The sequence below is a fragment of the Cydia fagiglandana genome, chromosome 8 (genome assembly GCF_963556715.1).
Source record: "Cydia fagiglandana chromosome 8, ilCydFagi1.1, whole genome shotgun sequence".
NCBI lineage: Eukaryota > Metazoa > Arthropoda > Insecta > Lepidoptera > Tortricidae > Cydia > Cydia fagiglandana.
In genome coordinates this window covers 18,683,889-18,700,341 of record NC_085939.1, presented here as the reverse complement: position 1 = coordinate 18,700,341, position 16,453 = coordinate 18,683,889, and the positions used below count along the sequence as shown (strand labels likewise).

General features: G+C 40.2%; 1 protein-coding gene across 1 annotated transcript; it reads right to left on the bottom strand.

The window, feature by feature from the left end:
• Positions 1 to 1,232: 1,232 nt before the first annotated feature.
• On the bottom strand, positions 1,233 to 15,819 carry LOC134666958 (uncharacterized). Its single transcript, XM_063524267.1, has 7 exons — positions 15,756 to 15,819; positions 14,831 to 14,963; positions 9,056 to 9,159; positions 6,997 to 7,195; positions 4,055 to 4,221; positions 2,659 to 2,831; positions 1,233 to 1,382 (listed from the first exon to the last, which is right to left on the bottom strand). The coding sequence occupies exons 1-7, from the start codon at positions 15,817 to 15,819 to the stop codon at positions 1,233 to 1,235; spliced, it is 990 nt and encodes a 329-aa protein (XP_063380337.1).
• Positions 15,820 to 16,453: the final 634 nt, after the last annotated feature.

Genomic DNA, 16,453 nt, shown 5'->3' with positions numbered 1-16,453 from the left:
TGCTTGAAAATATTTTATTGTTTTATTTCTGCATCGATTAGATAATGACTTAGGTATATTGCATATTTGATAACTAGCGACTAGATAGCGTATTATAAATAAATTAACCTTACGGTAACAGAGGACCAGTTTCTGACGCTGATTGGGCGACTACTCTGGGCATTCTACTGTCGTGTCTATTTAGTGATCATGACATTAAATGTGACTAAAGCAGAGACTCAACGAGCTATGGAGAGGGTTATGCTCGGAGTTACTCTACGTGATCGAATCAGAAATGAGGAGATCCGTAGACGAACTAAAGTCACCGACATAGCCCACCGGATTAGCAAGCTGAAGTGGCAATGGGCAGGCCACATTGCACGCAGAGAAGATGGCCGATGGGGTCGAAAAGTGCTCGAGTGGAGACCACAGACTAGCAAGCGCAGCGTAGGACGTCCATCCACAAGATGGACAGACTACCTTGTTAAGGCCGCCGGAAGACGCTGGATGCGGGTCGCTTCCAACCGGCACGTATGGAGGTCCAAGGGGGAGGCCTATGTTCAGCAGTGGACGTCTTATGGCTGAGATGATGAAAGCAGAGACTACTAAACTTGTCGGTTGCTTCTATTAGTCTACCATCTACCTACTTGTTACTTGTTTGATAGGACATATGAATTGACTATTAACCTTTTCACCGCGCGCGGTTACAGCCCAATATCAACCTTCGTGCATTGTGTCAAGGATCATAATGACGCGTCGCGCACGACAGACGTGGCGTTCAACGGGTTTTTGTCCTTCGCTTCTATGCACAGAGCTATAACCGCGAAAATCGAAGTTCGCAAATTGCGGGGATTTTTCGCTGTCACTCTAATTACGTCTTCATCGGAGTAAAAGAGAAAGATCCCCGCAATTTGCGAATTTCGGTTTTCGCGGTAGCCGCTCTGACTACACAGACCCCGCATTATGAAGCGTTACAAAAAGCACGAAGTCACCACACATATATATGTACAATTTTACTTGTAAAATGCTACGAATCCACCAGCACAGTAGAGTTGTATTCTACGCTATTTTATAATAATAATAACTCAAGAACACCCCTTTAATTTTTTTTTATTTAAATACTCGAGTAGTGGTTTTAATTGTGGGCGCAACTGAATTAAGTGGTCGCGCTCCCATACTTTTGTACGGGAGAACATATGTGTGGTGACCTCGATTGACTTGTGTGCTCCGTCTAGTAGAGGTGGTCTGTGCGTCTATGGTTTGATCGTCTCTTGTGTGGTTATGAGAGGCGAGCCCGTCTCTGACGGCAGTGATGGTGATTGGACGACCACACTGGGCACTCTGCGGATTTGCGGCGAGTGTCTGCTGATGGACGATCTTCTACTTTGTGGGGAGTGCTGGGCCTGAAAACAGTATTAATATTAGACTTCTTCTTCCTCGCGTTATCCCGGCATTTCGCCACGACTCATGAGAGCCTGGGGTCCGCTTGACAACTAATCCCATGATTTGACGTAGGCACTAGTTTTTACGAAAGCGACTGCCATCTGACCTTTCAACCCAGAGGGTAAACTAGGCCTTATTGGGATTAGTCCGGTTTCCTCACGATGTTTTCCTTCACCGAAAAGCGACTGGTAAATATCAAATGATATTTCGTACATAAGTTCCGAAAAACTCATTGGTACGAGCCGGGGTTTGAACCCGCGACCTCCAGATTGCAAATCGCACGCTCTCACCGCTAGGCCATCAGCGCTTCAAAGTATTAAAAAACAGTATTAATATTAGAAGAAAAGTAAGAAAGTGGGCCCTTGGCTCCGAAGCAAGGAAGATGCAACATGGATAAACGCTAAGATTAGAGATTGTAACAAAACTTCCGTGAGAAACAGACATTGTTAAATATCATGTAATTTTCAATAAGAAATAAATTAATCTAATCTAATCTAATCTATTAAATATGCACACAGACATATATTAACTGGTTACACGTATTTTAGGGCCACCCCACATCTAGCGTCTTTCGAGCGTCGGCGTCTACAACTCTATGGCCGCTATGCTCGACGCAACTGCGCAGCGACGTCATTTTCCATAGCGCTGACCAGACGCCGACGCTCGAAAGACGCTTGATGTGGGGTGGCCCTTAACTCGAAAAACGTTCGACATGTTTCACTCCGTACCGAGGAGTGTCATCAGCTTGTCGGCATGTAGAGCGTTTTTCGATTTAAAATAAGTGAGTGACCCGTTTTTAATATACAGGGTCATTTTTGGACCGTTAGCCACATTGTGCGAGGTGATTAGGTAGGCCATTACTGAACAACTTTTTCTATGGGACCAACTCCGAAATCACAAAATTTTTTTGGCAGTTTCATACATTTTGGTCGAGTAGATGTCGACGTTTTCTATGGGAAGGGCAAATTTTTTTTGGGGTCTGGGTTGGTCCCATAGAAAAAGTTGGTCAATGACCTACCTAATCATCTCGCACAATATGGCTAACGGTCCAAAAATGACCCTGTATTTAATATTAGAGATGGTGTGGAAATAGTACAGTCGCCATCAGATATATCGGAGCGGCCAAGGTGCTCACAAATATCTGAACACGCCTCTATTGTCAAGGCGTTAGAGTGCGTGTTCAGATATTGTGAACACCTTGGCCGGTCGGATATATCTGATGGCGACTGTACAAACCTGCGGCATTTCCCCCATCTCGTGCCCGTCGTCGTGCCCCTGCTGCCTCGGCGCTGCCCCGAGGAAGCTTCTCTTCTTCCAGCCAAGGTACCCCAGGACGAGCAGGAAGGCCCCAATGCCTATTGCGCCGAAGGTCACCCCCGTGGCTGATGCCGTTGACATGGTGTATATGCCTGTGTGAAGGAATTAATAAATGAGATTATTTTAGGCAGGGAAGCATATTGGGATACCCTCCTCCAATTGAGGGGGGACTTATGTAAATCTTCTCGAGGTGATGGCCGGATTCTTCAGAGGTGTTGGGTTGGAGCCGGTGTAGCTGTATATTACGAGGTTCATAAGCGCATTGTAATATGCCTATGAATAAACTATTTTTTTATCTTTAACTTTATCAAGGTAGGCATGAAATAAAATAATAATATTAGGTACCATTTTGGCGATATGAACATTGTTCGCGTAATCATCAAGTCGACAACAAGCAAGGACCCCTATTCGACAAGCGACGTTTGACGCATCGTGTTGATCTCCCGTTGATGTGGGAAAAATCATAAGTTCTCGAATACGTACAATGTCAAAATATCCAGTTAGGGTGACAAGCAAACCAAACCAAAGGGTGGTTACCCTTAGTTTAGAGTTGAGTTTTGGTTGTACCAAATGATATTATCCACCGTTGATGGAATCAATACTCAGTATGCGATAAAATCAACTGTTGATTTGACGTGGATGCGAAATCTGACAGTTGCACATGTCGAATTTGGCCCCTGGTCGACGCTATGCTCATCATCCTGATTATATGAATAATCCAGATTTACAAGGCTTTGATCTGAGCCTCCCGACTGCCCAATAGTCCCCTACTTCCTCTACTTGTACAAAGGAGAAGCCAGGTTATTAAGGGAGGCCAGCACCAGAGGGCCTACCGCGAACCACATTCGACGTGTTGCCTCTCTGTCGCACTTGTAAATTCATTCGTAAGTGTGACAGGGAGGCAACACGTCGAACATGGTCCGTGGTAGGCCCTCAGAAGTAGACGTGTACGTACGATGATAAATAAATAAATATTATAGGACATTTTTACACAAATTGCCCTAAGCCTCACGGTAAGCTCAAGAAGGATTGTGTTGTGGGTACTCAGACAACGATATATATATAATATATAAATACTTACATACGTATGTAGAAAACAACCACGACTCGGGAACAAATATCTGTATCATCATACAAATAAATGCCCTTACCAGGATTCGAACCCGGGACCATCGGCTTCATAGGCAGGGTGACTATTACCCTTTAGGCCAGACTGGTCGTCAAAATAAGAAACATAAGTTTACCTTTCGTGGGCGTCGCCAGGTAGAGCAGGGGAAGGAAACATCAAATATTACATACAAGTATTTGGACAAACCTTCCACAATCAGCTCCACTGTGTCCGTATACTCGTTCCCGTCACTGAGACCAGCTCCGCAGGTCCAGATGCCCACATCCTCGTATTTCACCTTCCGGATGGTCACAGCACAATCTCCTCGATCCAAGCTCTTGTTTTGTGGGAAATAGTAGCGGCCGAGTATTGGTCTGGAATTTCATGGATGGAGTCAGTGGCGTAGCTAGTAGTTAGGGGGGGGGGGCGGTCCGCCCCGGGTGTCACCCATTTAGGGGTGACACCCGACCGTGAACATCAGTAGTACCACCTTTAAAAATTCGTAAAATGAAAGCGATGGAGTAAATCCTGAGCTATTTAACAGAAAATACAATTACTCTTTTTAAATATATTTTACAATTTTGGTTGAATTTTGGGGTGACACCCGTTTCCGAACTGGTGCCACGCCACTGGATGGAATGATTCACCATCAAAGTGTCAGACTAAAATTATTACTGTGGGGACAATTAGGAGCCGTTCATTTTGGAAAGTCGGCCACCTTTTGACGTAAATCAAAGCCGTAATCATGGCAAGGCACTTAGTCCTATAATAAGCCGGCCGGTGCTATACTTTACGCACACGACGTTACTGCCGTGCGCGTTTAGGGGCTGCCATCTCGTGCCTTAAATCGGAAACTTTTTGACATTTACCTACAATTGACGGATTTGGGTACGGTACGGTAATTTGGGTTTGGTAACGGTATTATGAAAACGCATCGTGAACACTGGCTTTAATGCAGGACAGTTGTAGTTAGACGAAGTTTACTATCATTAGTAATATTTAGCATTGTTATGCCATTCAGGTTTCTTGCTAAATTGGAAATTCTATACCGTAAGTATTAAACAACCAATTTAGCTAGGACCCTAAATGGCCCAACAATCGCGGAGCGTGATAGTATGTGTATACACATCACACTTATGCCCTATGTCTTCCCAACAAGGGTTATAATCGTCAGATAACAGTGTGGACGGAACATTGTATGCACAGTCCCGTAAAAAAGCGATAGTAAACTCTATCCAAGTGGCCTAAGGTCGATTTTCCGCGATAGGCAAAAGCAATTAGTATTTTGACCCTTAAGTCAGATAAGATAGCAGTGTCATCCAGTTTCATAACTGCTGTCACGACTCGTGTTATCTTCACTTTACGCTCTTTAAAAAAATATGCATTATCAGACCAAAAAAAGTCTGTAGCGGATTTGATAGCCCAAGCAGTGCAAGTGTTATTTATACGTCATAATCACACCCCGTTATCTAATGCTCAGTTTGGGGGCAAGTGATGGGGCAGTTGCGATAATCAATGTCTGGAATGAATGTCTAGAGCATTCACAAAATAAGAATTTTATTTTGACAAACAACCCTTTATAGATAAATATGAATCGACTAATAATGTGAAGCAACATCACTATTTGCCCCCAAACTAAGCATTAGATAACGGGGTGTAGTCATAATTTCATAGACGTTTGACGTTTAAAATAACACTTGCACTGCGTGGGCTGTCAAATCCGCTGCAGACGTTTCTTGGTCTGACTCTAGATATGATTACAAACGTTCGTGGATCCAAACTATCCTGGGTCACAAAAATTAGTGTCTTAAACTTATGCACGAACCAATAATTGCTTTTCGGTGAAGGAAAACATCGTGCAGTAGGTGCGCAGTTAAAAAATGGTTGTTGATCTGTACCCTAGTACTGCCCTATGTACTTACTCAAATTAAGAACATTATTTTTTTACGGTTCCTGCCCAAAAACGGAACAAAAGTGTCCTTAATTGAGAACACTGGGCAGAAACCGGAAGATCTTTAAAAATGCTTGGGCAAGACAAAGGTTGGTTAGGTACCTTACTGAATACTAACGTCGTAATATATAATTGTAATTCACTCCTGAAGTAGAGCTGGGCTATAACCGCGAAAATCGAAGTTCGCAAATTGCGGGGATTTTTCTCTGTCACTCTAATTACGCCTTCATTGGAGTAAAAGAGAAAGATCCCCGCAATTTGCGAATTTCGGTTTTCGCGTTAGCCGTAGCGGTTTTCGGTATTCGGTGGTCGCCTAGCGGTAAGAGCGTGCGACTTTCAATCCTGAAGTCGCGCGGGACCGCGGGTTCAAACCCCGGCTCGTATACCAATGAGTTTTTCGGAACTTATGCACGAAATAGCATTTGATATTTATCAGTTGCTTTTCGGTGAAGTAAAACATCGCGAGGAAACCGGACTAATCCGAATAAGGCCTAGTTTCCACTCAGGGTTGGAAAGTCAGATGGCAGTCGCTTTGGTAAGAACTAGTGCCTACGTCAAATCATGGGACTAGTTGTCAAGCGGACCCCAGGCTCCCATGAGCCGTAGCAAAATGCCCGGATAACGCGAGGAAGAAGAAGAAGAATTAATTCACTCCTGAATCAATGCTAAAAAGCGCACCATTAAGGGGCTCGAAGCTGCAGAGGTCTATAACCCTCGGTGACATCTTTGCGGTGATCTACTATGGGGTCATCCATTAATTACGTCACACGAATTTCTGGGTTTTTTGACCCCTCCCCCTCCTTGTCATACTTGGTCACATTTGGCAAACCCCTCCCCCCTAGTGTGACGTCACATTTTTTCTACGAAATCGCCAAATCGAATTAAGTAAGCACCTATGTATTAATGATATTTTATCTAAATATTTTTGACGATATAAATATTAGTAATTTTATAACCTAAAACTGCTTAGGAAAGAAAATTAAACGAATAAAAACGAGTATCATTTTATAAACTTGTTATTTAAATGTACAGCGAATAAAATAATTTAAATAAATTTTCGGTTACTGATGAAGTTAAAGTGACGTCACAAAGTTTGTGTCTCCCCCCTCCCCCATGTCACAATATGTCACATTTTCTTGACCCCCTCCCTACCCCTAAACGTGTGATGTAATTAATGGATGATCCCATAGGTACTTACGTAGTATAGTTTATAGCAGAGTCGATACTAAAAGGCGGGCCATTAGGGGGCTCAAAACGACAGTAACTCAGTGGTTTATAACCCTCGGTGGTCGCACACTCCAATGTCACATCTTTTCGATGAACTGTTGTTATGTTGTTGCGTATTGCGGCTAGCTTGTCGACGACACGAAGCTCGATTATCTGCTGATCTTCTACACCTGTGATCAGGCATAGAAACACATGTTAGGGCTCCTCTACACGATGGGCCAACGCCGGCCATTCCAAGGGACGCTGCCATGCGGTAGAATGAGATAGCAATATCACTTGCTCCCTCTAACGCATAAATGCGTCCCTCGGAGTGGCCGGCGTTGGCCCATCGCGTAATAGAGGAGCCATTATACGTACAAACAGTAAAACTCTTAACTGTCAATCGGTACAACCTTATGCCTTTCGTAATAAGGTTTACGTACTGTCAGTTAACAATAACAGTGTGTCGATGGTACATGTAATAAGCATTAAGCCTGTTCGATGAAGATAGGAGACATATATAGTTCCAGAAATGCGATAAAGGTCATAAAGAATCCCTAAAATAATGAAGTAGGTAACAAAAGATACTTAGTGAACTACCTGCCTACCAAATTCTTTAAGTTTTAGGTATACCTACGTATACAGCTCTAAATCCAATACTTACCAAAATTCAAAAAACCGGTCAGTCGCGAGTCGGACTCGCGCCCCATGGCTTCCTTAACCACCCTTTTTATTTACGTATTTTTTTTTCTTAACCCTCTAAACGCCAAGCCTATCGAGGCGCGTCTACGTGAACCTTGTCAGAAAAGGTTAATATTGGGCTGTAGCCACACGCGTTGACCTAAATGGCGGTGAAAGGGTTAAGGGTCAATTTTTGAAGAGCGTGTTTTTTCGACATTTGTGTGGCAATTTTTTATTTTTGAAAAAATCTGATTTATAATCATCGTTTTAGGAAGGGTTCTTAACAACAAAAAATATACTGTAGGAGGCGCCTCTGCACTTTTTATAGTTAGCTAGATATGGACGTTTAAAGATCGACATTTGTATGACACTATTTAGGCATTTGTAAGGCGCTTTTGACATGTATACGGCATTTTTTCGACATTATATGGCAGTATCAACATGTATATGCCACTATTTATTAGTTTTGTTGCATTTATAAGACCCTGACGACATATGTATAACACCTTCTCGACATCTGTATGGCACTATGTCGACATTTGTATGCCACAATCGACATTTATACGGTCAAAATAGTCGTATAAATGTCGCCATACAAATGTCGCGACATGTCGCCAATAATATTTTTTAGCAATATTTCCTACACAATACAACAGATTCACTTATTTATTTTACTATATATTTTAAAACTATATTTGCAACTATTATTATAAAAGAAATATTTTTATTCCAACTATGTACCAACGTATTCAGCGTCCATACAAATGTCGTTGTAGTCGTACCAAAATATATCGAAAGAGATTTTTATGTGTTTTTAAATAAATTAAACTGTTTCCGGGTTTACATTTGATGTCAATCGATGCCCAACTAACCGCACTATTAATGCGTTGTAAATTTAATCTAACCGTTATTCAATAGACAAAGAAGATTATAGGAGGTATATTTAAGTCATAACAAAACAGGTGCCGCGCGGGATAGCGATAAAAAGGCTTCCCTTGTTTTATTAAATAACGCATTAATTTATCAATATGATTAAGTCAATTCTCTAGAAAAGGCTCTTTATAGAAATACAAAGTTGTTTATAGTACGTTGCCTACATCCAAAGTTATGATTTTTTTTATTGCGCGATGCCGCCACTGGGACACGCGAAAAACGGCAAATTTCGCCGTTTTTGGAACTTCAAATGCGATTTTGTCAGGACCAAATAATATTTTTGGTACAGTTGTGCGTGATTTTTAAAGCTTATAATACATGAATGAAAATATATACATACCCAGTCTTTTAGTCCTATGGACTTCGAGTTTTAGCCGTGGGACAGCAAAAAATGCCTATTTGAAAATTGACCCTTAAACCACATGTTTCAGCCTCACCTGTAAGCTTTCTTCCTATATGGCATCTCCACTCGCCCACGTCCTGCCGAGTCGCCTTGATGGGTATGGCACAGTGTCCGTTTGTCAGCTCCCTACCTGAGAATCTGCCAAATTAATAAATTGAACATAGTTTTTCGACTTTATAATACTTAGGAGCTGCCGCTACACAATAGAATTTACACATTCTGAAATACAGGATGACTCACGCTAGACCGGGCCCTAGCCGGGCCGAAGCTTCGTTTTCTAATGGAAAGCACCACGTGATCGCCGATCAGCCGTCAGCCACTCAACCGTCCGGCCCGCGAGACTATTCCTGTCAACCGTCCGGGGTTTTTTAGCGACGCACGCCCCGCGCAGCGCATTCACATTTTTCTACAAAAATTATAACTACACTGCCATCTAAAATTTTTTAGAGCTAACTATTTAGTTAGGCTACGTTTCGCATCAAGAGAATTAGTAAATAATGCCGAAATATTCCGTTAGATGTCTCTGAAATCAATTCATTCTTCCACCCCTTTGGATGGTAAGGTTCCCGCGGACGGTTAAGAGCATATTTTTTTCGGACACTATGCTATATCGTCGGACGGTCAAGTGGATAGAATATGACATGTCGGACGACTCGGCCTCGGCCCGGTCTAACGTGAAACTTAACATGAAATTTGACATTGAACATTCAAGTAACATAAATCTTACTAGTACCTACCTACTTTCTTTTCGTCGCTAGTATTTGTGTACCTATATACTTCATATCATTTTTTTTTGTAAGCTGTAAATATAACAACTTGTAAACCTGCTAAAATGCAGTTTTCTCTTTGGTTGTAGGCTAATACCTAGACGAGAATAATTTTAAAACTAAGAAGCGTAAAAATTACTACTCTGTTGTTATTGTGCCTCACGCACCACGCAACTCATAACTGGCCTGTTATCATTGGTTTTACTATCAAGCACACTATCCAGTTATACATAAAACGTGTTTACTTCGCTGTCAATATAATCTCGTGTGACTTGGAGGCCGATATTAATTTAACAACTTGTTACGGTTATGATCTTATTTTGATATAACCTTTAGCCTTCGAGCAACACGGAAGGGAGGCGGCATTCGCACTATTTCCCCTCTGCCGAGGTACAACATTAGCGCGTCAATTTAATCTAGCGCGGGTAATAAAACTAGTTGCTCTTGGATTTTTCACTAGACCGAGTCCAGACGCGTGCGTGAACACTGCTGCACAAAAATGCCTGTTTGCTCGGTTTTTTGTTATAAAAAGAGGTCGGGGACATCAAATTTACAAAAAGAAAGTGTTACATTTCACATGTAATATTTTTTTTTACAATCATACGTTAAATTACATTTAAATACAATTATTATATTTTAGTCTCAAGTAATTGTTGGATTTATCGATTTTGCTCGCTCAGTACAAATTGCGGATCGGTCGAGCGACAAATCCGACTTCTCATCTCTCAGAATACAATGACATACTTCAACGAAAATGTGTTAGTGTGCGTGTTGTGACACTATAGTTACTCGTCCGTACACAAAAAGAGATCGAGGTTTGCAAGATTTGTCTTTGACGTGTGTCATTTTCTATGTATTTGTGTCGTCATTACAGATTGGATTTTGTATGTAAGTGTGTGAGAAATGCGACTGTATGCACCTTTCCCCCCGCGAAAATTGGCAGAAAGATTTGTACGGCGAGATATCGCTTGGGCCCCTCCCTTCCGACATGTCGGAAGCCGGTGTTGCTCGAAGCCTTTAGCTCTACTATGAGTTCCGTCAAGTTCCGTGAATGACAGTCGATAGTGAGAAAGTTAAGGAAAATGTATGGAGTAATTGTACAGAGCCTCTACCGGTCACCTAAAGAACTAAAAATTTCAATTGGTACCATGAGTTATAGACGTTTTACGCGAGTTTTCCATACTTGCCTAACTTCACACCTAAAACGCTCTCTTTCTAATTATATAATGAAAACTGAGCCAGAATTATTCTGCGTAAATACTTTACGCGAGTAAACGTGACAGATGTTATCGAAAAATACGTGCGTTTCCAACGTGACATTTCTGTCAACTTGTAAACACAACAAACACGCAGATTTTTCACGAGTATTAATGCAATTTTCAACGTAATATGTATAAATTTATAACAGTACGTGAACCTCAAGCAAAACTTTAAGGGGTAAATCAATTAATAGCTCGATAAAAGGCTGATTTAGTACAAAGGTAATGAGATATACTTGACATCATATTTTCCTGTTTCTACTGCTACATTTGCGAAGATCACATTGCTTACGAGCAGTTTTTGGTTTTAGGCAAGAACCAACATTTCCATGAAAATCCGGATGGCATCATGTATGCATGCGTATGCATGTATGCAATAAGAATTAAGGCTCATTACAAGGAGCGGTACGATATGCTGCTGCTTTTGTTGCTGGGTGCACACTGCACATAACACATATAAGAATACCGCAAGACCTATTATAATATGTACGCAAGAATTCCTACGTATTTTATTAAGTATTATCATCTTACATAAAATAAAACATACAAATGTTCTGTGAGTTTATTTATTTTTCTTTAATAAGTAAGTATAGTTTATTTTCCGATGTTCAAATTCTTGTGTTTGATACCTAGGTAATCGTTTTTCATGTCAATTTGGTAACAGGAAATATAAAACTTTCTTCAAAAACTTTTCGTGGTGGTCTAGAATCTGAAAATTTTAATAAGGTTTAAACACATTTATTGCCAAAAACCCGCTGCGTGGGTTCATTTTGTATTGGAAATGGGGCGCTTGGCACTGAAATATACTCGAGATCATTTACTATAAAATTAAGATCGCTATTAAGGTCAGGGTCTGTGCGGAAAGAGAAGAGTCGTAGGTATAATGTATGGGCTCCCCTACATTTCACAACTCTTCTCTTTCCGCACACTCTATATGATAATGGTACTTAGCAGTAGGAGACGGCCGTTGTTATGATGCGGACTGAAGCGGACCATAATATAATATACCTATTTTAGTATTTTAAGATTTCTTCTCATGTGTGTACTATTTTCATCATAGGTAATAAATATGTAGCCAAAAGTAGCCTGTATAATCGCGCCATATACTTTGCTTCCTATTTTTTAACACGCAAAGTTATAATTTTAACTCGTTAATTAATGATGTTTACGTAATTATCATATTTTGCAATTTTTTTCTTGAATACAATATATTTTATTTTATACATTGTTTACTAATATTGATGTGTTTATTATTTTCGTAACTATGGCAACGTCAAATCATAAAAAAAATTAGAATGAAGGTTGAGTCAGTAACAAAGTGACAAAATTGGTCTTAGAGCATTTAATAACTGGAGTGGTCATTGAGTGCTTACTGTTAGGATTAGGGTTCCAAGCAGGAAAAAAAAGCTTGTTTTAACACCAAATAATGTTTCTTAATCTCAAGCAAGACTACATAGTAATGGCGTCTCATACAAGAAGAAAGAACAACTACATTTGTTTTATATTGACAACCGAATAAATCAAATATCATAGGGCCCGATTCGGATTTTGAAATAGATATCTATTAGATATCTTTTAGACATCACCATCAAGATACTCGCAGGATAACAAGCAAGACTACATAGTAATGGCGTCTCATACAAGAAGAAAGAACAACTACATTTGTTTTATATTGACAACCGAATAAATCAAATATCATAGGGCCCGATTCGGATTTTGAAAGAGATATCTATTAGATATCTTTTAGACATCACCATCAAGATACTCGTAGGATAACGATATGTTTAAGATCTAACCTGTCAAATTTGACATTGGCGTGATTCTGGAGATACTCTTGAACGACTTCCTCGGGATTTGACTTAGAGATCCAATTCACATCTAATAGATATCTTACGCTATCTAACGTAAAAGTGACATTGGTTGCCCGAATTGCGCTGCAAAAGAGAACTAGTTGATATCTAAACTATAACGTATCTAGAATGGATCTAGTACGTGTCGTCTCTTGTGAATATCTTGAAGTTCGAATACGGCAGATACCTAGTCTATATTCTTTATTTTTTTTGTTGACAATATTACTCACCCCTGTGCCGAAAAACTTGCACAATTGTGCAAACTTTTGTATGGACTGACATGGCTATTTGTACGTTACGTACAAATCATGTAGAAAAGAAATAGCAATACATTTGACGTCCCCGCTTTTTGTAAAGAAAATGACAGCGATGACATCTCCTTTCTAAATGCTCTAAGTGGTGGGTAGAGGTAAAGGAATACAATCTCCATGTAATTAATTAATGAAAAAGTCTCCGTCAAAAACCTTAAGAGGGAAGTATACTATAGTAGTACCAATAAAAGTCTGCAGCGGATTTGATAGCCCACGCAGCTTAAGTGTTATTAATTTCATAGAAGTTTGACGTTTAAAATGACACTTGCACTGCGTGGGCTATCAAAATCGCTGCAGACTTTTTACGGTCTGACTATACGTCGTAACCGTCCATACAAAAAGAGAAAACGTTTTTCCACTTCTAAATACGAGAAACTTCCATTCTCCATGATTTTTAGTATAGTATTGATACAATGAAAAACTAGGTTTATGGGTTTTCTTTTTTCGCTACTCTGGAGAGATTTAGAAAAATTATAATAGCTGACAGCGTGCCCAGTTTTTGCAAATATTCTCCCATAAAGGAGTTTTCTCATAAAGTCATAAAGGATTCTCCTTACCTCTACCCTCCATATTCACGGCTACCATCAGTATATGTAACATTACTTTCTGTGCATCTCACTTGCACTAATATGCGAGAGCGAGATGCATAGATAGTAAATTACGTAGACGTGAGAAAATGATGTGTCAATTTTCTTATTTAGTTCTTTAAGTGAGTCCTAGAGGCGCTGTATAAAACTCCGATATAACTCTTGCTCTGTTTTTTAGTATACTTAGAAAGGGACAGCATCGTTTGGAGTGGAGTGAAGTTAGGTACATAAGACCGTAAAGAAACGTAAAACGTGACACACGGCACGTTTATTCACCGAGTGTAAGTGAAAAATACTCTGCCAACTGATAGTAGAGCTACTTGACATCGAGTCACCGAGTGAAACGACGTGAAAGTCATGCGTGAGATGCGCACCCAACACCAAAACCAAGGCGATCTTTAAGTTCGTATCAAAAGCAGTTCACAATCATAACAGTTTAAATTTATCACATACCACTAAAATGGTGTAGGTAAATTTCATATGCGAGTTTATATACTTTGCGATTACTAATTTGATTTGGTCAGTCGCCATCATATATATCGCAGCGGCGAGGTGCCCAAAAATAATATCAGAATCAGAACAATTTAAATTTAACGAAAGATATTTGAAAAAGGTGGCTGCAACGTACTGTATTGTTTATTTAAGTACCTTTTGAATACATCAAACTAGTTTTTTTTATGTTAAGGTAGTTTCCCTCCAGGGCCCGCTTATTTTTTTCCACACTGTATAAAGGTGGGCTGTACATAGCCCACCGGATTAGCAAGCTGAAGTGGCAATGGGCAGGCCACATTGCACGCAGAGAAGATGGCCGATGGGGTCGAAAAGTGCTCGAGTGGAGACCACGGACTAGCAAGCGCAGCGTAGGACATCCACCCACAAGATGGACGGACGACCTTGTTAAGGCCGCCGGAAGACGCTGGATGCGGGTCGCTTCCAACCGGTACGAATGGAGGTCCAAGGGGGAGGCCTATGTTCAGCAGTGGACGTCTTATGGCTGAGATGATGATGATGATGATGATAAAGGTGGGTACTTACGAGAACCGCTTGCCGCTGGGGTGTACGAAGCCGCAATAAGCCATAGGGGTATCTTGCTTACATTGTATGTCTATCCATTCGTTTTCCAACGCCAAAATCTTCACCGCACCATTCACATTAAACTCCCTGAAAGCTGTCGGTATACCTAATATGTAGTTATTTGTTTTACAAAGGGGCAAAGTTGTTGTTTAACCGCTCATGCTAATATTGATACCCGAGCAAGTGAAAGATTCCAAAATTGAGCGAGCGTAGCGAGTGGTTCGAAAAGGGAATCTTGAGCATTGCGAGGGTTGCAAAGCACGAGGGTTAAACACAAAAATTTTCACCACACCAGCCCGAAGCAAATATTAAATTTAAAATATCAAACAAAATGAAACGAAATCAAATCCAAATGAATGTTATTGAGCATTTATCATCCAAAATCATCATTTGAAAGTCTATTCTACCAGCAAACATAAGAAAACAACTCAAAAATTGCATGTGATACCATAAGAAATGTAAATACCACCTAAAATGTACCATGGAAGCAAGAAATAAATGAATACTGAATACTGAATTTGATTACTTTGCCTCACGGCCTCACATTATGAATAAAATACTTTGCTATCAGTTTTTGATGTGCAAAGTAAGCCTTTCCGAGCTGGTGTGATGAAAGAATCTTAAGGTCCGGTGAGACGAACACAAACTTCAGAGACGGGTTTTTTACGAAGGAGGAGTAACTAGGCACAATTTTAAAATCATTTTCATAAAGGTAAGGTTTTTCTGAAAACTCAGACATCATCTAACCCAAATAGGCTCCTTTGTTAGGCTAACGGTTTTCTGGCGATGTGTTCATTACTTAACCAAAAATATCTGTGACATATCAATAATAAATTCACACCACAAACACTATTTGTAAACGACACTTCAGATTTCAGATAAATACCGTGAACTATAGGATTTCCGTTTAAAACCACAGTAATGAACACGAACACAAGTGCGTTATACATTTTAAGTCAAACTCGGGTCACTTATAAATAAATACGTCAGTTCGTTCAGCGTTCTACCCTTTTCTGAAGTAAATGATACATTGATAACTATGTTAGTAAGATATCTGCCGGTCACGGACGGACGATATCTCCACTAGACTCAGATCATACTAAGTTTGCACCCACTTAGTACGGTCGAGACAACCATCTTTAAAAGGCAACGTTCCAAAAATTTATTTACACCAAGATATTGATAATAAGGTATTGTAATATTTAGCAGACAATGTATGACCGGGGTATCATTCTGAATCCCTAACAACGTTTGTCCTCGCAAAAGAAAATATGCTTAATAACATTAGGATAAGTAATCAATAATTATATAGGGAAACCAAAATTAGGGTTTTTAGTGTTAGGACAACTGATCATTATGACAAACAATATTAGGGAATGCAAGATAGGAGAAAAGACTAGGGATTCAGATATAGATCCGTATGACCGCCATGTCCCCCATTCTTCACGTAAAAGGCGCCGACTTAGGATGGAATCTAGTATTGACTAATATTTTCTAGCTCTTCTGAAGATTTAGTGTTAGCCTGCTAGCGGATATTTCACGAAACTAAACAATTGGGTGATTTCAATAAAAAAAATACTGTTT

What these genes read in the sequence shown, in the direction of transcription:
- LOC134666958 (XM_063524267.1), bottom strand. Translation starts at nt 15,819, where the DNA reads ATGTATAACGCACTTGTGTTCGTGTTCATTACTGTGGTTTTAAACGGA. An exon ending in CCCAGCGGCAAGCGGTTCTC is followed by an intron (nt 9,160 to 14,830) that starts GTAAGTACCCAC and finishes TTAATTTGGCAG; the next exon opens with ATTCTCAGGTAGGGAGCTGA. An exon ending in AGATGGGGGAAATGCCGCAG is followed by an intron (nt 1,383 to 2,658) that starts GTTTGTACAGTC and finishes TACTGTTTTCAG; the next exon opens with GCCCAGCACTCCCCACAAAG.